This window comes from Habropoda laboriosa, unplaced genomic scaffold (genome assembly GCF_001263275.1).
Source record: "Habropoda laboriosa isolate 0110345459 unplaced genomic scaffold, ASM126327v1 scaffold88, whole genome shotgun sequence".
Taxonomy (NCBI): Eukaryota; Metazoa; Arthropoda; class Insecta; order Hymenoptera; family Apidae; genus Habropoda; species Habropoda laboriosa.
In genome coordinates, this window is record NW_017100219.1 from 780,114 (window position 1) to 801,984 (window position 21,871).

At 47.6% G+C, this 21,871-nt stretch overlaps 1 protein-coding gene across 1 annotated transcript in view; it reads right to left on the reverse strand.

Moving 5' to 3' along the window:
- Nucleotides 1-21,871, reverse strand: part of LOC108570951 (serine-rich adhesin for platelets-like) — an 80,388-nt gene that overhangs the window by 36,255 nt on the left and 22,262 nt on the right. Inside the window, exon 6 of the mRNA XM_017932889.1 lies at nucleotides 4,075-4,149. Within this exon, the coding sequence (XP_017788378.1) occupies nucleotides 4,075-4,149 (75 nt within the window). The remainder of the gene's footprint in view (nucleotides 1-4,074; nucleotides 4,150-21,871) is intronic.

A 21,871-nucleotide genomic window follows, 5' to 3' on the forward strand; every position in this document is an offset into this window, starting at 1 on the left:
TGCCGGATATAACCGGCGCTAGCCAGTGTGAAGCATTTAGCCGATGCCGGATATAACCGGCGCTAGTCGCGAAAGGGTTAAACATGATTATACACCTCGACTTATCTGTTGTAGATAATACTTGGCGCCACGGGCAATCCATGTAAAATTAGCGTGGCATTCAACGAGTTCACCCTTTGCACTCGAAGGCCCTTTTTTGAATAAGGAAGTAGCAAACATTAACGTAATTTTTTAAAACTAATATTTTGATTACAAGTTGGTTCTTTCAAACTTTTACTCCCGAGATCTCTAAACGGAGGTCCATAGACCTGCTGCCTTGGAAAATATCATCCTTAGAGTTGCCTCAAAGGGGTAAACATAAAATTAAGCACTGAATCAAAGTGCACCAAAAGTCTCCAACAGTATAGCGCAAACAAACTTTCAAAACGCCTGTAGGCAGCAATAATAACGAAAAGTTAAAAAAAAAAGAAGAATTCAGAGGCAATTAAGACGATCAACTCACGTTGTCCACCCTCAACAAGAATAACATCCTCGAGTCGCCGCGCTCGGCGAAGAAAATGGCGGAGAGATAGAGGAATAGCGCAAATTCTAAGGAAAGCGTGATGAAGCTTTTGACACGGGTAATATGCAGTTTTACCGATGCATCGAATATTCCATGGCCAGAAATAAGATTGCAGAATGCGGAAACATTGGCATTGAAGCCAGCGGCACGTCGTACTTGTACGTATAGTAACTACACCTCGAGACGTCGATGACGCCGACTTTGGTTCGTTGCCGTTCGTGGGAGCGGCTCGCGGGACAAGTAGGAAGCGAATCACACCTCGAGAATCTTATCCAATTAGTTTGCCTTGTTTTTTCTTTTTTCTTTTTACGGGAAACTGGTGCGTCGACGTTCACTGGGAAAAGAAGTAATGTATGTGTATCACAGCGAACGGAAATAATACGGTTCTCGGGTAAGGAGATCGAATCAACGAGCTTCGATACTCGCTCGCCTCTTTTTCTATTCTCGCCGCCCGCATGTCTTTTATACACACACACGCGCTTCCTCGTTTCTTTCAGCTGATCGGTTAAGTCATTCTTCTTGTAACAATCTTGATCGTTTTCTCGGAAGTGGCGCGTTTCTATTCCGTATTCTAGGAAATTTCGCAGCGCCTTGTTCTAATTAACGTTTGCGATCTACTTACGCGAGAGATTGTTATGTCTATAGGATGATACTGTGCGGAACTGTTGGAGCATTTATTTCCAGTCATTTTGCAATGTTTTATCTGACTAGTTCGACAGCAATGTTGGGCAATCGGATTGGTAGATCGCGGTTGCTTTATTATCCGTGTACTCTTGGTCGGAAGTATTGGGACACTTGCTGAGTGTGAGATCTATTGTGTTCTGTTGAATTCTTCTGAATTTTAGTCAAAATCTACCGAAACCTAAAATCTACTTCCTGAATGTGACACAAGGCCAAATATAAAATTATTCGACTCGGAAAAATCACTACGAAATGATGAAGATTCTAAAACAAAATTAAATTTTTACTGATAGTGTCAGGCATACTGAGATTTACCGTATTCTGATGAAATGTATGGAGACCTACTGAATTTTTTTGTATTCTAGTCAAATTTTAGTCAAAATCGAGGTCTACTGAATTCTTGTGAATTCTACTAACACTACTGAAAGCTAAAATCTGCTTACCAAACGTGACGCAAATCTCTTAGTCATGACAAGTTTAATACAAAATTCCTCGACTCAGAAAATTTATTACAAAATTATTTAACAAGCGCACATTTATATTTTTACTAATATACGACACTAACGTTAGCAAGGAAATGTAATTTAACACTAGAACTACCGGTCCATTAGCAACTTTCGAAAAAAAGTGATTGTTCGATACTGGCAAGCATTATCGTCCATAACTTTTCGAATTTATTTTCTACATGTACGCTTCTGTGTGTATCGATACGAATCTAATTCTCTAATCACATTTTACTACATAAAAATTCACTTTGGGAAAGTCGCTAATGGGTCATTTTGACCCGGCTGGTACTTCCTCTGTTAAATCATACGATCGCTTCTACACACACACTGGGTGTCCTAATACTTACAGTCGTCGGTGTACTTATCAGTCATTTTTCTTGGTACTGCCCGTAACGGATTGAGTAACAGATAACAAGGTGAAGGAGAACACACAGTGAGCAATTTATATCAATAGTACTGTTTCAAGGAAGTTACAAACCAAAGTATCTCCTCTAACTCTCCAAACGTACAGTCTCTCGATCTAAACTTGTAGTTAAAAAAAAAAACAATCTCTAAATTTCAAGAAATATTCCATCGCAGACCAAGTTACCGCTGCTAAAGTTAGCGCCGCAAAGCAGAAGGAAGGCTTATACGTCCGTTAAACGAAGGATTTCGAGGAAAAGATATTCCGGGAGAGGATCGAGCGAGTGTTGAGCGTTAACGCGGTGGAGCGAACTGCCGAGCGGAACTGTGGTCGCAGCTTGAGCGAGCCACGTTGGAACGCGGGTATCTCCTCGCGGAGAAATATGCGCGGAATGAGAATCGTGACTCCGACATCTAAAAGATAGTCCCGTGGGCCCCGTTGTTCGTTTTCGTCCTGGAGCCGACACGAGGCGTTCATTACCGGCCCCGGGGAGCGAGTTCGTGACACGTCACGCGGAGTATCTCAATGTGAAGTTCGCCTGGCACGATCGAGGGCGAATTCTTGCGGACTTTCACCGGCCGAAGGACGGGCCATCGCGTCGTAAAGCGGCGGCCATTCGCGGCTTAGCACCATTGTTGCACGCCGCCGCCACGGAACGATTGTCGGTCACGCCGACGTTACCGCTTCGCAAAAATCCGCTCTGCTCGCTCGCTTGCTTTGCCAGCCGCGGCCTTTCCACCAGCCACCATCTGCGGACGGAATGCCGCGCGAACGAGCGTGCCTTTGGAAAGGAGGATGCTCGAAATGGCCATTTTTTTGGTTTCCAGTGGAACCGACAAATTCGGCCGGGTTATTTGAGGGTTTCTAAGGAACGTTTATCCGAAATGTGATTTTACGACATCGTTGTGTCGTGGCACGTAGGTACTATGCACTCCTGTTTATAAATCACTGGACACTTGGTACATTTGGACATAGTGATCATTGGGATTGCTTTATAGTAAGGTCTTACAAAGACTTAATAATTTACCTTTTTTATAATGCAAATAATTAGTACAGGTTAGCGCCAATTTTTAAGTAGATTTATTCTTAATTTGAATGTATAACGTGCCTAGAGATTTATGGGTGGGAGTGTAGGTTTATGCAGAGACTAAGTTCTCAATTGTATAGTCGGTGGAAGCGATAGTGGGAGGTCCGAAACAGCAGCTTGAGAAAAATAAGGAAGCTTGTTCTCCTTGGAACTGGTACACTTGCATTCCAGTGTATTTAAAAAGTTTGTCTGCACCTTAATCCTCAACACCTACAGGTTAATTTTTTACCAATACGGCAATTACTATTATACATATTACGTAGAATGTTTAATATCGCGTAGCTTCAATGAAAGATTGTAAGCAGAAATTTTTAATATTAACTGACAAATTAATTAACTACCCCTTAATGCTTCGATTTACTATCTTACTATATCGATTCTACCGACTGTACTTAAAACTGCGCGTCGAAGATCACTCATTGGTACCGCAAGAAATCTTCATATTAATTCGCAAATGACTATTCAATGCTTTAATTTGCGACCTTACTACATCGATTCCACCGACTATACTATAAGAACAATAGATTACTCATTGGTACCGCAAGAAATCTTCATATTAATTCGCAAATGACTATTCAATGCTTTAATTTGCGACCTTATTATATCTATTCCACCGACTACACTTAAAACTGCGCGTGGAAAGTGACGATAAGAAAAATAGATTACTCATTGGTGCCGCAAGAAATCTGCATATTAATTCGCAAACGACTATTTAATACTTCAATTCACTACCTCACAATACCGACCCCACCGACTATACTCTAAAAGTACGCATCAAACGTGACGAGAAAAACAGCAAATTACTCATACGGTACCGTAAGAAATATCCCCTTACCTGCGTGTAGATTTTCAGCGACAGCTTCGTTGAAGTTGGCTGTTCGACTCGCGCTATCTACCTCGTCATTCCGTGCTGCGAACAGAAAATAAAGGAAACTGCGTGAAGAAAGTACAGAACGATTACAAGCGATGTTGTCAAACGGCACTCGAGACACAGACTGCGTTTTCGTCGCTTTTCCACAGCCGCGATTCCGACGCTGTCGTGTATCGCGGATGACGTTGACAATTAAGAAAAATTACGAAGCGGCTGACGGTCGCGAAACGAAAAGAAGAAGAGAAAAAACAACAACAACACGCGTAAGCACACAAACGGAGGCACACCAGAGTGATAATGAATCGAGGTAATAGCTTGTAGCAAAGCTAGCAGAGGACGCATCTGCTCGGTTGACTCCAGTTGACCCGCCGTTTATTAAACATCAGATACACGGATAAGCGGGGTACGACACGCGTCCATTTGTGTGTACCACAGTCGGATCAAGCTGAATTCAAGCTTCCCATTTCCTAGCTGTGGTGTAACACGAGTGCAAGAGCCGCGTATTTCCGTATGCACAAGACACCACCAAGTCAGGCCTCTCATTCAGCGATAAACGGAATACGCGGAAGACTAAACGGGCTACGGGGACTCTCTCGGCTCTTGTTCGCCGCGACCTTGATCGCTTAATGAATGTTACCCGTAGAGATCCGTATCTCGAGATACGAGACCGGCCGTTGCTACCCTCTACCACGCTAACGAACCTTTGAACTTCGGCATCGCTGTTAATTAATCTCTGATCGGTGGCCGGACGACGGCCGACTAGGCGCTCGCCTCTACGGTCTTCACTTTCGGGAAAGTGAATTTGATTGCTATAATTTGCGTCGATACTGCAAATAGATTCGGTAAATTACGGTCTGTAGTTTTGTACGGGGGGAGTTCTGGGCTGCAATTAACGAGCAGGAGGATGCTGGGTCGCCGAGATGAGAAGCCTGCGGTGTGGAATGCGACGAGAACGCGAGACCGGCACCGTTCGCTTCCGAATCCTTCCACCGAATTCTCGTTAACCCTTTCGCTACGAACGCTGGATTCAAATTTCTTTTCTGAACATTCGCGAGAAATTTTTCACGTAACGATTCGAAAAAAAAGAATGCATCACGCACGCAAATGGAAGATTCTCGGTGAAAGGGTCGAGTAGGAGATAATTTCACCGTTTTCGATTGAACGGCGTTTAATTTGGAAGTGAAGGTAACCGAAAGAAGAGACGCGGAATGGATAAAGCAGGATACACTTTCGCTCGTTGCCGAGCGTTCTCTCTGGGCAAAAAGGTCTGGAAAAACAGTGGATTGAATTAGCGAGGGCGGCGTAACGAGGAGTTTTCGCCGGTGGGAGGACGGCGCGGCGCATTCCTCGACACCGGGAACGCTTTTGCCGCGCAAGCAGATTAAGGCGAGCGATATCAGCCGCTTTACGAGTTCTTGCGGTGCATCGTAAAGCTCGGACGGCGCTGCGCTGCGCCGCGGTGCACGCTCCAACACCACGATAGACGCGTAGCCTAATCGACCGTTAAAATTCCATGTCCGTTTCAATTTTACGGACAGTTTAGTCTAGGAAGCTTCCTCCTATGCTGTCCAATCATGGGAAATTTGCAAAAATCGCAATCTCCTCCATTACGAAAAACCGCTGAAAACGATCTCTCCAACGTACTCTCTTCCTCTCCCTTTCTCTCTCCTCGTGAACGATGTAGCGTGTCGTTTTCATAGCTCCACGATTTTTCGGTGGACATTTTTGAATGGCGATCGAACGGGGGAAGAGGAGCTCGACGAAAGGGCCGGCGGGAAGTTGACATTAAGGGTTCCGACCGAGGGAACCTCGCAGCAAGGCTGTGAGAGAGCAGAAAGAGAGAAAGAGGGAGAGAACCAGTCGAGTAGCGGCGAGAACAGGAAGAGAGGACAGGCTGGGCGAAGGAAACGAGAGCGAGAGAGAGAGAATCGGAAGGAAGGAGGGAGAAGAGCCGGTGGAAAGAGAGAAAAGAGAGCAACGAAAAATAAGAAGAGTGGTTCTCCTCTCCGGTCTCTAAGAGGTTGGGAGCGGGTGGCCTTGAGCAGGTCATCACCTCCGGCTGCGATGCTGATGCTGCCCGCGCTGGACCATCTTAACTTCTTCTTCTTCTTCTTCTTCTACTTACTCCTTCGACCCTCCGCTCCTCTTCTCTTCGCCAACCTCCTTCAACCTTCTCTCCCTTCTCCTCCTACTTGTCTCTCTCACTCCTCATCTTTCTCTCTTCCTCCTGTTCGCCAGGCTATCCCCGTCCCTGTGCACGCTCTTTACACTTTTCCACGGACCTCCGGCGCACCGAACAATCCGTCCGAGCTAACTCTCGGCGGATTCGCGAGTTCCGGTACCAAGAAGAATTCTACTCTCTAGAATGGGATCTAGATTTTTTACCATCGAACGTCGCACTTTCTCGTCGTTAGAAAATCTTCTGTGCTGTCCCTCCAACCGTCATTCTCCCCGTTCCAAAGAACACGCTCGACGATTCCATCCGCATTTTCCCCGTCACTGTCACCAAGCACACGCGAACGTTCGTTACCTAGCACCCTGCGAATTGTCGAGTGCAGAGCGAGGTCTGCGCGGTGTGTCCGTGGCAGGGGAATCGCGCAAATTGAGTTTGACAAAGTGGATCATCGGGGCCGGCCTTTCACAGACGTAATAACTCTGACGCGTGGCCGTCTGGTCTCACGCGTTCAAAATTCGTACGTCACTCACGTGTGCGAACGTTCGAACGTCGGAGGAAACGATCGAATCTCCCGCGCGAGATCTGTCTACCTAAAGAGCGTCTAGCCTGGCTTCGTTCTCTCCTCTCTGCGTCCACTCTGGCCGAAAAATATCAGGTTCGTTCCGCGACAGGATAATACCCTCCGGTTAATTGTCAGACGTTGAGATTCGGTGGGTTGAACAGGAGAGAAGGGAATCACGCAAATCGAGTTTGACAAAGTGGATCGTCCCGTGAACGCCCCTCGAGCATAATGGTGGACGCGTGGCGCGGCGTCAGCTTTCGCAGCGAGGGACGAAATCGTTTCGGTTGAAAATCGACGGGCGAAACGGCCACACGGCCGGGTCTTAAGTGAATGAGAAAGATAAACATAATAATTACGGGCAAATTGCGGGCTGCCGCTGAAAACGGCATCGCGAGCGGACCCACGAGAGGAGGAACACGAGGGCCGCTAAGTATCAACGCCCCAGTGTACGGCTGCCCAATGAAATCAGAGTGGCTTAAATCGGTATCTCGGGACTCGCGGGAATCTCTTAAGCAGGTTCGCGTGCGGCCTCGAGGCCTTCCAGGGGAATGGGCACCGATTAAACCAGAGTGGAAGGTGCACGGGACCCATCTACAGGTCGAAAAGGAGCGGCTCGACCGGAAGTGCGTCGCTCGTCGCGTGGGTCGATACTGTTCAGCCTCGATAACGAACGTTTGCCCACTCCCACGAGATCGTTTGCAGTTAAGGCTTCTCGAGGACTGTGAGAAAATCTACCTATTGGCTCGATTTTCGTTTCGTTTCGAGAACATTTCCGTCTCTGTCCAAGAGACAGAATCAATTCCTTGGCAAATCGTGGTCATTCTCTCGTTATGGCGAACGAGAAGCTAAGATTTGGTGCAGCATCTCGGTCCAAAAACTGGAGACCGAGAGCAAAAGTCCCTGCAGTCAGGGATGGCCAAGTCTAGTGTGTAGCATATTCGCATCCATCGACAACTATTGTTCGCCGCCTTCTTCGGACATTTGGAGCGCCTCAGACTTATGCCTGATACCTCCTTTCAGCGAGTGTCTGCACTCTAGCCAAACCCTTGCCGCGAAGACGCCCGACCGAGACTTGAACTCCAACCGACGTAAGAACCATTTCTCCTGGGTTTCGATTTCTAGGCGTTAATAATAGTAATACCGACGTCTGTATAAAATTTCAGTTCGAACGCTCATTGACAATCGGTCACTGAGACCCTTCGCGCACGCTCCAATTCGCGCGTTGTGTCGATAAAAAGATCGGTTTATTTATACTCCGCTATATTTAAGATCGACTTCTGAACTCCGACGATTTCTCTCCAATTCGCGACATTATCAGCTCGTCGAGCCGAGCAATCGTCGCATTGGGATTCTTTAATCGTAAACTCGTTTACTGGTGCAGTCGCGGGCAGGAAAGTGCGAGCAAGGCATTCTGGTAAAAGCGTGCATTACGAGCTGACGTAATTCCCATAATGCAGCTAGTCGGGCAGGGGAGGCACAGTGAAATTACCGGGCGTAACACGATCATCAAGCAGCGAGAGCGTTCTTCCAATTATTAGCTCGTCATTAATTAGCACGGATTCAATTAAACCGCGAGAGACCAGCTATTACCTGGATAACCGCGGAATCCTGCGATTGAAGGATGTATTTGGTGATTAACCCTTTCGTATACGACCTCTTAAATAGCGAAAAAGGGATATAATTCATACGGTTAAACGATACGAATTTCGTCCATCGACGACACAACGATATTGACAAAGACAAGAATGATTTACGACGACGTTGAATGGTAGCCTCGACCCACTAAACCGCCGAGCTACTCTTAACCCCGGTGGTTGCGAATCGAAACGTTGTTTCAGAATTGGACCGGTATCCCCTGGAGCAAGGTATTTCAGCAACAGCTATCCTAGCGGTCAAAGGCAAAGCTCTCAGCACGCGTGTATATACACGATCACGATTTCCAATCCCCGTCAGACAATCGTTCAATTAAGCTCGCGTGTTCCTCGTGCCTTGTACATAAAAGAACATTGCTCTCGACACATCTCGACGTGTAACAAGTATCGACTGGAACGACGATTAGAGTGAACACAGACACAGGCATATAGTAGCCACGGTTCGAGGAGCGTTGCTGTGTGGCGCGATAGAAATTATCACTTGAGCGGGAGCGTGTGGTGAAAACGCTTCCGAAATCCACGGAATCGAATCTATTCTTGCCTGTAGGGTAATGGTCGTGAGGGGAATTGCAGCGCGTGCACGCGATACACCCAGCCCACGACCCCTTGGTGAAATAATAAACGCTCTCACGATCGTTCGCGCGGCTAACAGAGTGTATCTCGTGAGTTACAGCCGGGCAACGAGTGGTTGGCGCCTGCCCGATAAACCAACCTCGCCTCGAGAACCAACACAGAGCCGCGTGTCGTGCGGAAATTTAATATGTACACCAGTGTACTAGCGAGAGAGCACGCGGAGATGCGTCCGATGAATGAGCTAATTGTGCCCACCGCGCCGCGAATTGCTATCTCTTTTATACACTCCCTCTCCAGCTCGTCAAGCTTCCTCTGGACGTCGCGCCACTCTCGACCATTGTCAAATCAACCGATGAAAAACCTTCCCCAGTGCTAATGACATATTAACGAGGACACTCCTCCGAGCGACACTTTTACAATGTCCAACGTTTTTCTTTTTCTTCTCCGGTTATCCATTTTTCGCGCGATTTCTTGCAGAAGAGAGAGAGAGAGAGAGAGAGAGAGGATACCGCGAGGGCTTGAGCGATGATTTCTCGGAGAAGAAGAAGAAGGGAATGAGACGGTAAATAGTTGGAGGCAGGTGTAGCCCATCTGCAGTGTCAGCTGCCAGCGAGTGAAGCCCTTGGCGTGGTCTACCCTTGAGATTCGAAAAATATCCTGTGCACGAGCGAGCGAGCGAGCGAACGAACGAGGCGGGCGGCAGCTGTTGCTGTACTTTTCTGTGGGTGGCGAGTAAAAGTGCAGCTTCGAGGCGACAAATTCAATTTTTTCGTCTGTTTCGTTAACCACGTCCTTTTTCGTAAATCTACTTGAACGAAGATTTCACTCCGGTTCTACTCGAAGGTGCTCGTTCGATCCTTCGGAACGCGCCTCGGGCAGGCCGCTTACTTTACGTTTCATTTTCTCCGGCTTCGCTCAACAATCTTTGGATGGGATTTAAACGAGAAAATTGGCCGACTCGAGGATCCAGAGGGAATAATTTGGAGCCGCCGAGCAGGCTCGTAATCGTTTCGTCGACTTCTTTTTTCGTCCCAGGCTCGGGGAAGCTTTTTCGTCGATCTGCTTGGGAAGCCCTCGCGGTCCGGGGGAGAATCTTTTTTTACACGCGCGAACCAACGATTCCCCTAATATCCCACATCCTGCCGTTCAAAACGTTCTCTCGCTTTTGTCGACCGCTGGGAATCCGTAATTCTCGTCCCCGCTAATTCGTCTTTACCAACTTCACAGCGGTTTTACTGCTTAACGGTGTTTTATTTAGGTACGGCAGCCGCGATGACGTGATCGATTCCGTGAGTCAGACACGAATTATTCGTCTATAAGCGAATGATTCAGCCGATTACGCGAAACGTCTGACTACTGCACAAGTGGAGCCCGCTGCTTTTGACATTCTAATACGCTCCGGTCGACTTTTTTGCAATTCTCGAGGACAAATTGCTGCGCGATCACGCCACGAGATCGCGAGCCAGGCGAAATCGATTCGGACGACTCTGGCGACGCGTTGCCCGTGCCGTACGAGATCGCCGAATAAATATTTCTCTCCGGCAGATTACGCTTAGTACACGTCGACCTGTTACATATTCGGTTTATTCATGCGAGATCGTTCGAAACCGAGACCTTCGACCTCCCGTCCGGGAGCTATTAGCACCCGGACCACCAAGTTCCGAGCGAAAATTTCTGCGACATACGTACGGCGTGGTAGTTGGGCAAATAAAGAGGGACCGAGGCACGTCGCAGCGAGTAAATATTTAAATACCTTTTCAGTCACGAATCGAGCGGTCCCCGTGGAACGTTCGGTAGCTGCGCTCCGTCGAACGGTAACACGATCTCTTTGGAATCGCTCTGATCGTCGGGAGAGGACACTGGCTGGACACTCTTCGAGGGCCGATCAAACACTTTTGGTAACCGAGTATCACGGTGCTCGGTAGCGTGAACTTTTCACAACTTCTCTGTACGTGTCGATAGCTTCGACTTTGCTCGAGTAGAATATAGTCTGTTTACAATTGGAGAACTTTGAACTTGAGCAACCAAAAAGATCTCACTGGTGTGTAGTTATTTCCAAGCCATCCGGATTCCTCGACGTTTGCTCTCTTCTCTTTCGCGAAACTCACGGAAAATTCGCGTATTATTCGGAGATTATCGGGCCACGTGTTGACGATGAAACGGAATAATAGAGATATACACGAAAACACGCGTGGATGGTAAGGTGTGTTCGAACGTAGAAATCAGTTGGAAAAATATTTTGACAAGTGTAGGCGAGGCGCGAGGCAAAACGGAGACGAGGGACCCTCGGAACGTTTTGACTCGGAGCGTCGAGAAGAGACTGGCGAACGCCTTTCTGCCTCTGCCTGGGACATCGCTGGGCATCCCTTTCCACCAATGACGAGGCTTCCTTACTGGTCTCACGGAGAGACCGAGGCATACCTTTACTCTTGATAGGTTACCTTCGAGTTAACTCGACAGGATCGTAAACGTGCGCATGCATATAAATCACCGTTTCGATCTCGAAAATCGCCAGGATTTTTGGACAGAGCTGAACAACGAGATCCTCGTTGAAGAATCCAGGAAGTAGACGCGGAACGTGGCGAGAAAATATGTCCTTTCGTTGCGTCGTAAACTTATTCGCGGTCGTTATTCTTCGACGAACGTATTGCGGATAAATAAATATTCGTTGGAAACGGAATTATTAAATATTTATTCGTCGATATGTTCAAGCTCTTTTTGCTATTAATTTGATCTTTATATTTGTATTAGAAGTTACATTAGGATCGAGTTACATTTGCTACACGGAAGATATAAATTAACAGGTTAATAAGGTACCGGGTGCGAAGCTGTAGAAACGGACGTAGAATAAAATGTAACGAAGCACGGTATGAAAATGAGCGGGAAACCAGTTTAAATTCAAAACAGCATGTTAAATCCTTAGAAAGAAGAGAAAAAAAAGATGTCCGATCGTATCGGATGACCAATAAGATGCGAGACCGCAAGGGACGCAAAGAAGATGCGCCGCAGATATCGATATATCGATCGCGCGAAACAATTATTGTCAGTCAGGTCGTGCGTGCAATTTCCGACACAAGTCAGGAAGTGTATCGAATCGTTTTACAGAACGTGCTTTTCTTCCACGTGCGAATAGCCACGGACAAAAGAAGCCTCTTTACTTTCGCGATGCGTTATTGTACGCTAGATCGAACGTCGATAATCCATTTCGATGGCCGCGGGGCGCCCAGCACGCACAATGCCGCCACGACGTCGAGAAAAAAAAGTATTACCGAGTTACACGTACCTTCACGACCTTGCGTCCTCTTCGCTCGTTCGGAAACCCTTGCCGCGGCTTCGTTTCGCGATGGAACGCGAGTCTTATCGAGAGTTTCATCAGCCGTGTCGTGTTTTTGGAGGGAACGGCCATTTAACCTTACCAAATGCGAGGAACCAGCAGCGCCACGGTCGAAACACGCCGGTTGACGTTTCGGTACGATGATTCCTGCCTGCAGATTTTTCCTCTGTACACCGTGGCCAGTTTCTCTTATCGTTGGGTATCATCTACGGTGTTGCGAATTTCGGTAGGGAAAAAGGTCGTTTAACCTTAAGCAGACGCGAGTACAGGCAGCGTCACAATGTCAACATTCGAGTTGACGTTTCAAAGTGATCATATCGCGAGGCAGTTTGGTGCGTGACGTGACATAAGTTTCGTTTATTGTGTGTGGTACCTGCGAGAGGACGTTGACAGGACGATCGCGAAAGAATAATCCGACATGGGGTTTTTCTACGATGGAAAGCAGCTCCTGCGTAAGAGAGAGGCTATCGATGATGTATTATTCAACGGCTGCGATTCTTGACCACGTGAACGAGGAATTTCGAGGACCTACATGCGCAACGCTGTTACCCGGCTGGCATTGCAACTCGGTGTGTTTCGCAGGTATGTACGTATAATACGTTAACATTGCATGCGTCCCGAGTTATAATTTCGCGTTGTCGATGCACGGTTCATAAATGTTTCATGACGTTACGATTGAATAGAATCGTCTTGCAACTGCGTTTCGGATAGTCATGGGTGCACTCGTGAATGTCGATTAGCATAAGGTTGTTTGAAGTAGAGTGACGATGTACAGAGACACGTAATTCTATATATAGAATTATCGTTTTCGCGGGAACTGTTGTGAATTCATAACCTCTCTTCAATATTCACTCGAGCACGGGCAATCTTATCTGTGGTAACCAATACCATTTACTTTCTTGCGAATTAATTATCGGTGAATTAACGGTTAGCTAATGACGTATGTAATTTTGGAATCTCGTTTCGACTCGGTCGGCAACACAGCTTCATCAGTAATATTGCCGACCGTGAGCAAACATTTGCCGCAATTTCTTCTACGTCATGCTGCAAATTTTCCAAGAAACAGCGAAGAATCCCTGACGCAAAAACCGTTTCGTTTCCGTTGCTCGGGGAGCAAGTTCGTCACGTAACTTTCATCGAAGCATTTCTCGGTGTAATTAGCGACTGAGAACGAGCGACCTTGCCCGGCAAGATCTCGTCCGTGTTCGCGATTCCATCGATCGTCCCCGGGGCCACGAGGACGCGAGTCGATCGTCTCTCTCTCTCTTTCTCCCTCTCTTTCTCTGCTTGTTCTTGCGTCACGTTATTTTCCTCGTTCGCGCGGATTCCGCGAAACGTTCGGTTGCCTCGTAAAAAGAATCCTCTCGTATTTAGAGAGAAGTGCAATATAACGAGGGGGTCCGAGGCGCCCTCGGGTGGATTTGAGCGTCACTGACGAGTGTTTCGCCATAAGGCGACTGGAGTCGAGTGGCCGGTAAAAAAGAAGCTAGCCAGGCCTTTGAGGGCTCGAATTTCCTCGGAGTTCGAGTGTGCCATTTGGGTTCGGTGGTTGCGCCTGAAAGCGACGCCGATTGCGAGAGAGACCTATACGTGCCGTACCACTCTTTATACGCTCGCTTGTTTCGCCTTAGATTTTACGGTCCAATTTGCCTGCTGGACCTAAACTCTCGACTTTGCACGGTTAATTGGTACCGTGTAAATCTCCACCGCATTTTTACACGAAATAAACTACACACGTATAACAAAATGAACGTGAAATACTGAAAAGGAGAAACTCTGGTGAGAAAAAAAGAAATATCTAAAATGATAAAAATCAAAGGTTAACTATATTCATCGGTTATAAAACCACCTGTATGTTCACTCTTTCATTCCACGACGGTTAATTTACTTTCGACTGGTAACCATACGCCGTGTAACGTATACACGGTGGCGCGTTCGTGAAGGAAACGCAAAGTGCTTATCCGTGTTCCTCTCTGCGCGCAGCGTGGTCGCGTTTCGCGCAAGGTTACGACAGCAGCTTCGGCCGCAATTGAGTTTTCACGTTATTCGGTAACACGTAGCGTGTACGGAGTTACCGCTAGGCCGGGCCGGTACATTTGCATGCGCGACGCGCCGCGTGCTCCGATATCCCTGACAATGACGAACGTGACGTAAATGGCAGATGCATACTTGTAAAGGCCGGCTCATTGTCACGCAACGTGTACGAGATTTTCAATTGTATCGAGAATTTCGTCGCTGGCGAACGGGGCCGATAGTCTGGGTGGCGCATGATCGGGAACGCGTTGGTTAACGGATTCGCGAATACGAATAGGCTAGTTTCGAACTCTTCCTTCGCTAAATTCCATTAGTAACGGCAAGTATCTAAATCCACCGTGTATTACAATATTAGGTCGTAAGTTCGTGTCGAAAGCGGAAAATATTTGAATGAAAATTCAAGAAAATACTAAAACGATGAAAAAAAAAAAATATATATAAAAAAATTGTGGAATGAAAAGGCGCTTGTGTTTTTTAAATTAAATTTAAAGGTTCGTTGGAAATATCGATTTAAATTGTAGGGATCGGGTCCTCCGTGTACAAATAAGGAAACTAACGAAACAAATAGCGAAGGCGTTATTGGCGAAGTGCGCAGTGTCTCGGCTTGCCAACCCGAAGGTCGCGGGTTCGATTCCTGCTCCCCCACGTTTTGAGTCCCGCGATTTTTTCCTCGATTCCTACCAAATTATACAATTTGACACGAATTTATAGGATGACCCGAAAGTATAGGAAGATCTCAAAGTCAAAGTTTATAGCTAAATAAAAAAAAAAAAAGAACAACACCTGTCGGTAGTGGCTGAAAGGATAGTCACGCGCGGTTGATTAGTCGGCGCAAGAATGTTGACTGTGCAAAGTCGCGCGTGGGAAAGCGAAGCGTAGCGGAAGGAACGGTCTAAGCGAAAGAAAAATCGCGTTTCGCTGATGGACAGTCGTTTGCTTGCTGCGTTATTCGTCACGGACGATCGGCGAAACAGGATCCGCGTGAAGAAACTCGCTGAAAACGAAAGTTTCTCTCGCGATATCGTTCCGCTCGATATGCAAGCGGATCTTGCCAGCGCAGTGTAGCACCTCCTCTCTCCTCCTCTTCTTCCTCCTTCGTCTTCTCTGCACTTTGAATTCTTTCGAGGAGACGAGCAAAGGCAGCCGGCGCACGGTGGTCGCGTTCTAAGACACGCGACAAAAAAAGAAACCGGTTGAGCTTCTTCCGTTTGGCGAACACGGGGGAGAGAGAGCACGACGGAGGGCGCAGAGTCGCGAGTTCAAACTTGGCGCGAGCAGCTCTATAAATGCAGAGAGAGAGAGAGAAGGAAGGGAGAAGAGAAGCCGGACCTCTTCTCTCGGTGGCTATCGTGGTGGAATGCGAGAATCCGCGCCGCAGCCTCTGCACGAATTCCCTCCTGTGCCAGAGGAAGGACCAGTTCTTCCAATTAGAGGCAACGCCGAGAGTCGAACGGGATCTCCTCTCGGTGGTGTGTATAAGAGGCTCCGTTTTCTTTCACCTCTTCCTCACGTTTCAGATAACAAACAGAGCTGTTATATAGGCGTGAAATAAATGTCGTTCGTTCAGGAGGTTTATCCGAGGTCAGATCGAACAAGCACACGATCGCGCCTCGTTGTGTATCGCGCGACTCTATTGCTTTTCTCGTGTGCCTTCGCGAACGGAACGTAGAAAACGACTTTTTCCATCGGGCGATAAAGTCCTGAGAGCGACCAAGTCGAAGGTTATCGACGATAACTCGTCGTCCTCGTGGCTCCGCAGGATCCAAAGAAACCGATCTTTTCCCGCTGTCTAACTGGCATTCGAGCAATCTCGCCGCTATAAGCGACATTCCAACTTGAGAAAAATCGTCGTTGATTGCTCGGACGGAGGTTTCTGCGTTCTGGATCGCGAACGTCGTTCGGTTGATGGGCTCTCCTGGCTGTGTTTTAGCGCCTCGAGTCTGGGACCGGAGTTACAGCCACGTGAACGATAAGTCAACGGAGTTCTGCTCTCCGGCTATATGTAAGAGTGGGATATAACTGTAAAGGGACATTTTCTCACTCGTTTCGATTCCAGTGGGATTGCCTCGTGACGAGAAGAAGGATCGAACGTTTAGAAAAATATCGAGTGAATCAGCTACGCGCTTCGGGGGTTTCCGTGTGCATCCTAGCAGGGATCCAGACACGTGCTTCGTCACGATATTTCGAGATAGCTAGGCGTGCGCGCGCGCGCCTGCCCTCTCGGTTCAGTATGCACGCAGGAAGTCCTCGTTGAACACCTGTGGCACAAGGGGCTGCCGCCTTTCGTGTCGATTACGCATTCGTTAGGAAGAGAACTCTTTTCCATGCTTGTCCATACTAATTGCCGCCGGTGCGGTGGTTCGAAAGCGTCGTTGGAGGTACGAGATGTTATTTTTGGAAATTTCCGTTCGTAGATCCTGCTACGTCTGGTGCACCGTAATTCTTGGACGAATTTCACAAGGTTGTAAATTCTCCTTACACTCGTTCGCGATGATGTATCGAGGCGCTTATAAAATTAATCGCCGAGCTTAGTTGAGATATAAGAGTTCGCGTTATCGCCTTGTAGATTCACGTGTGGTCGTATTTTAAGCTGCGTCTGCGCTGTGTAACGAAACAGTGTTGTGAAGCAAATTGCTTTATAATCTTGTTGTGCAACATGCTTTTACAACTTTGGTGTTACGGTAACAAGTTACTATTTTTTCGTCATTCTTACTTTTGTCTTTGAAGTTTGTCGTGTTTTACCGAAGGATCTCCGAAGAATCCTTGTGTCTGCGCTTTTGTAAGTGGTGAGTGTCGTGCTTTTCTGTTGGTGTGTGTTGTTTCGTAGGAAATAGTTATTCTAGGTTTCCAGTTCCATGCAAAGCGATCACGAAACAATTTACTCGACTGTGACTGGCAACCCACGCGTTGGTCCTTGAGAGCGAACAGATTTAACTTTTCTCTTATTGTAAGGAAGGATAGTTCTTTTTAAGCCTAGAGCGTTCTTTCGTTCGACTCTGCACTTGCGATCTTTGGGTCTTTTGCGTCAAAAAAGGCCCAAAGAGCCTAAGTGTATAGTCAAACGAAAGAACGCACTAGAGTTAGGGTCTTTTCATCTTTGGGTCTTTTTTGACCCAAAGTCCTTGAGTGTACAGTCGAACGAAATAACGCTCTGTGGTTAAAATCACTATCCTGGCTCTTCGGGTCATTTTTAACCCAAAATTGATGATTGGTCTGAGTCTTTTTTGACCCAAAGTCTTTGAGTGTATAACCGACTGAAAGAACGCATTAGAGTTAAAAAGACTATCCTGGGTCCTTTGATCTTTGGGTCTCTTTTGACCCAAAGACCTTGAGTGTACAATCGACTGAAAGAACGCATTAGGGTTAAAAAGACTATCCTGGGTCTTTCGGTCTTTGGGTCATTTTTGACCCAATATCATACAACAATTTTTATTACCATCGCGCCATACGAACCTAGGCAATAAACTTCAAATACAACGTTAAAGGGACACAAACCTGATAACAGCAAAAGTTGTTAAAAAAAGTAAGACGACAGTGGGTGAAAAATGACCCGAAGATCGCACTACGGTTAAAAATATCCGATTCTTGATCGAACGAAAAGAAACATCGATGTAGTAGCGTAACTCCTTTCGTCGGCCAGGTATCGAACCCGGTAATCCGTTTCGATCGATGCGATCACGATATACTGTTGGCCAGCTCGTTTTTATTCAATCGGATTATCGAAACGACGACGACGACGGATTGTACTCGGTGAAATCGTTCCCCTCGTTACAACGCGATTCCACGAATTCCTCGGGGCACGGGGGGGCAGCCGCGTGTTTGCATGAGTTCAAGTATGACTTATCGAAGCTAATCGAATTGATGTCGGTGCCCGAGCACCTTCCGGGTTGCCGCATTGGAATGTTGTCGCTTCAATCGGACATATTGGCCGCACGTAGGCGCGGAGCAGATCCTTTCAGACACGATTGCCTCCATTCTCTATCGGGCATAATGACGAGTATCGCTTTTTATACTTTCTGCCATGCTGCATTTTCTTGCGCTTTCGTAACGTCCAATTCCAAGCTTATCTAGTCGAATGGATACGCGAACGCGCCACGATCGAAGAAGTTGCGCTTTTATTTCCGGGATGAAACGCTCTTTCCAACTTCTTACCGCCACAGTTTATCGCAGCCTCGTCAGTTTTCATCACCTGTATCTGGTTACCACTCGCGCGGAATTATATTTATTTCCACAGATACCGTTACAATCTCAGACGACGAAACTTCATTTTTACGGTTACGGGGAGTTATCCAGCTGTAAACGCTCGATCTCGAGAAAATCGTGCAACGCGAAAGAAACGACAAACTTTTCAATCTATCCTTTATCTAATCACGTGGAGATGTTTAATTGAAACGAGGTGCGTTCGAACAACGATCTCTCGGGCTAAACGGTTTTTAAATCGGTGGACAACCGGTTCCCGCGTTCAGAGATCCTCCGCGGCTCTCCTATCATCGCTAGTGAGTTACTCAGCGAGCACGGCAATAAATTAAACCGAACGATCTAATTTCAGTTCCGTGGAAAGAGGAGGTTTATTCGTGAGCTTATGCTCGGCGCATCGATCACCCTCGCTATTTGACCGTGACTTTAATAATCGCGCCGGGGCGAACGATCTTCCGTCAAGCGGAGACGAATCGTTGGTACGAGCCGCTTCGAGCCTCGATTTACCGTCAATAGTTTCTCCGAATGATCGATTCGACTAATCATCGTTCGTGACTGGTTCCCTGGAATCGAATAAGGAACCGATAATTCCCGAGAAGTTATATCTTTCGGTTAATGCACCGAAGGAAAGTCGCGCACACCCTTCCTCTCTCTGCGTACACCATCAGCGTTTTAACCTCTTTGCTTGCACTTCGATCCCCGGCGATCGTGTTCCTCGCCGTCGTGTGCGGACAATTACCCGCGCATGAATATTTAAACGCAGAGAGGAGAGAGAAAGTCGAGTGTGGTTATTAACGGGCGCGGATCAAGGGCGACTGCATTTAAATCTAAGGACCAAAGAAACCGCGAAGGCGATATCGCAGGTGACTTTTGCGAAATCGATTTAACTCCTACCGCAAGATAAATGCCTCCTCTCCTCGGTCTGAATCCGCGGACGCGTGGAAACACGACGATAATCTCCGGGTAAGGAGATTAAGTTCTCCGCCGTTGGATCAGACTGCATGAAGAACCGATCGATTATCAAGCAGTGACGCGTTCACCAGGGTAGACTGGTTATCTTTAGGTCAGTATACTGTGCGCAGCAACATCCAGAAGCATGGAATGCCGTCTTCCACCGATCAGGATTCATAGGCTGTGCACGCGTGTTCGCGAAAGATTGCGGTCTTTTCGATTGGGAGCGAGAACCAAAGTGAAAGATCTCGAAAAGGAAGGCGATTAAGGGGGAATGGGACCTTGAGCGCGGTCAGCCACTGCGAGAGGGACCAGACGGCGAATGCTGGAGCGCGGGTATGCGCGACCGCCATATTGTTGTGACTACTATACCCTCCAAGACCCTGACCAGCCACCCACACTCGCTAATCGTGGCTCCAGGTTCGCCGGGAGAGGCTAGGAACCTCACCTGATGGAACGCGGTGACACGACCGCCTGCGAATATCTCTTATTGCTTCTAGCCAACGTTCATTTATCATCCCTGCCGATTATCTGATCGTTTACGTAACCAAATCACGAGTTCGCTGTAGACAGAATTTTGGCCTCGGATAGTCGTTTAAAATTACGTCGACACGGAACTGTTTTTACACACGTTCACTTTGCTATCTTTTTTTCTCTACTCGCCAATTCAGCGAATTAAATTGAAGTATTTGCAAAGGAGAAAAAGGGTACAAGTGGTTCTATTTATGGAGCAGCAAGGTCGTGAATCGAAGGAATAGACGCAACGGCGAAGGGAGGAATGCGAATAATTTTGTGGAAAGTTAGGCGGTCCAGCTGAATGTAACGTACCAAGGATGAACGTTTCATCCGTGTATCGTAAAGTTTCGCGTTTAATAGGATCCTGAAAGTCAGCTTGTTCGTTAGCCGTGCAAGCTGTAATAGCTACCTGCGCAGCCTCGCCTTCCCTCGTACTTCTTGAATTATTCTTAACGGTTTCGTTCTCACACCCACCTCGAGCGATCGAGCAGCATCCACTTTCGAGGAGTGGTGCACGCCGATCCACAGGGAGTTTCCTTATTTCCCTCCCGTCGAAGTCGTCGATCTTTCCACGCTGACGATCTCAAAGGCTTCTCTATACACACGCACACGCGTTGCCGAAGCGCCCGCAGCTCTCTAAGAAACCACTTTCCCGAGAAATTTAACGAGCACCGGTCGCGGACGAGCCTCTCTCCACGTTGATCGCGTATGCAAAAATGAATGGCCGCTCGGTCGCTTTTCCCCGGCGGAGCTTCAATTACAAATGAACCGTCGGTGAATCCATATTTAGAAGCTGCAGGCTGGTCTTTAGTTTTCCTCTCAGGATCGCGGTGGTTTCGCGAGAGGTGCGAAAAACGCTCGGCGAAGTGGATCACCGGGGCCCTCCTCGTAATAAGGCACCGCGAGTGTAAATGATCGCGCGTACGCCCACGATCATCGACATCCGGTACATCCAACCTAGCAATTACCGCGCGCCTTTTCTACAATAGAGGCGACGCTGTTTTCAGATAACGAGCAGGCGAGCACGCGCTTAGAACCCGGCACCGTTAATCCTTCAACAGCGCAAATACCTTGAACGACGAATCTTTTCTAATTTCCTGGTAGACTAATGTCTTCACTCGCATCGAGTGAACACGTTAAAGGGTTAACGGCGTTTCGAGGCGTGTGCGGTAAGATTCGCAAGCACAAATCTCGTTCATCCAGGCAAGAGAATTTATTTTTAGCCCGGCTCGATCTCTCCTGGCGTCGATTTCCCACACGGTGAGCCGCGATCCATCTTTGGCGGACAATGAGCGGTAGCGGTGGATCGGTTCGGAGCAGGAATTCCTCGCGTCGAAGGTGCGCCACTCGCAAACACGCCTTTGTCTCTCCGCGCTGCCACGGACCAGAGACAGAGAGAGAGAGAGAGAGAGCTGCCTCCGTTTCGAATGCTCTGGCTGGCGCGCGCGAAACCGGAGAACCTTAGCGGCGCGTAACGCACCGAGATTAATGCGTAACCTTTATGAAGCGCGACGTCGAGGCGGAGGGATGCTTGCGTGGGCGTACGCTGCGCGTGTTCCCTCCGTCACGGTGAATTCCATCGCTACATCAACCTCCTCTACCTTCGGGTTCAATGAAATCGACGTTGCTTCCTTTTTTTCCTCGTTTTTTCTTCGTTTCGTAACGCGGCGAGAAACTCGGTAATTAAAGGGAAGGAGAATTGGCGCTAACATTTTTGCGCAGTTTGCCACTTAACAGTGGTAATCGGTTGATTCGAGCAACTTTAA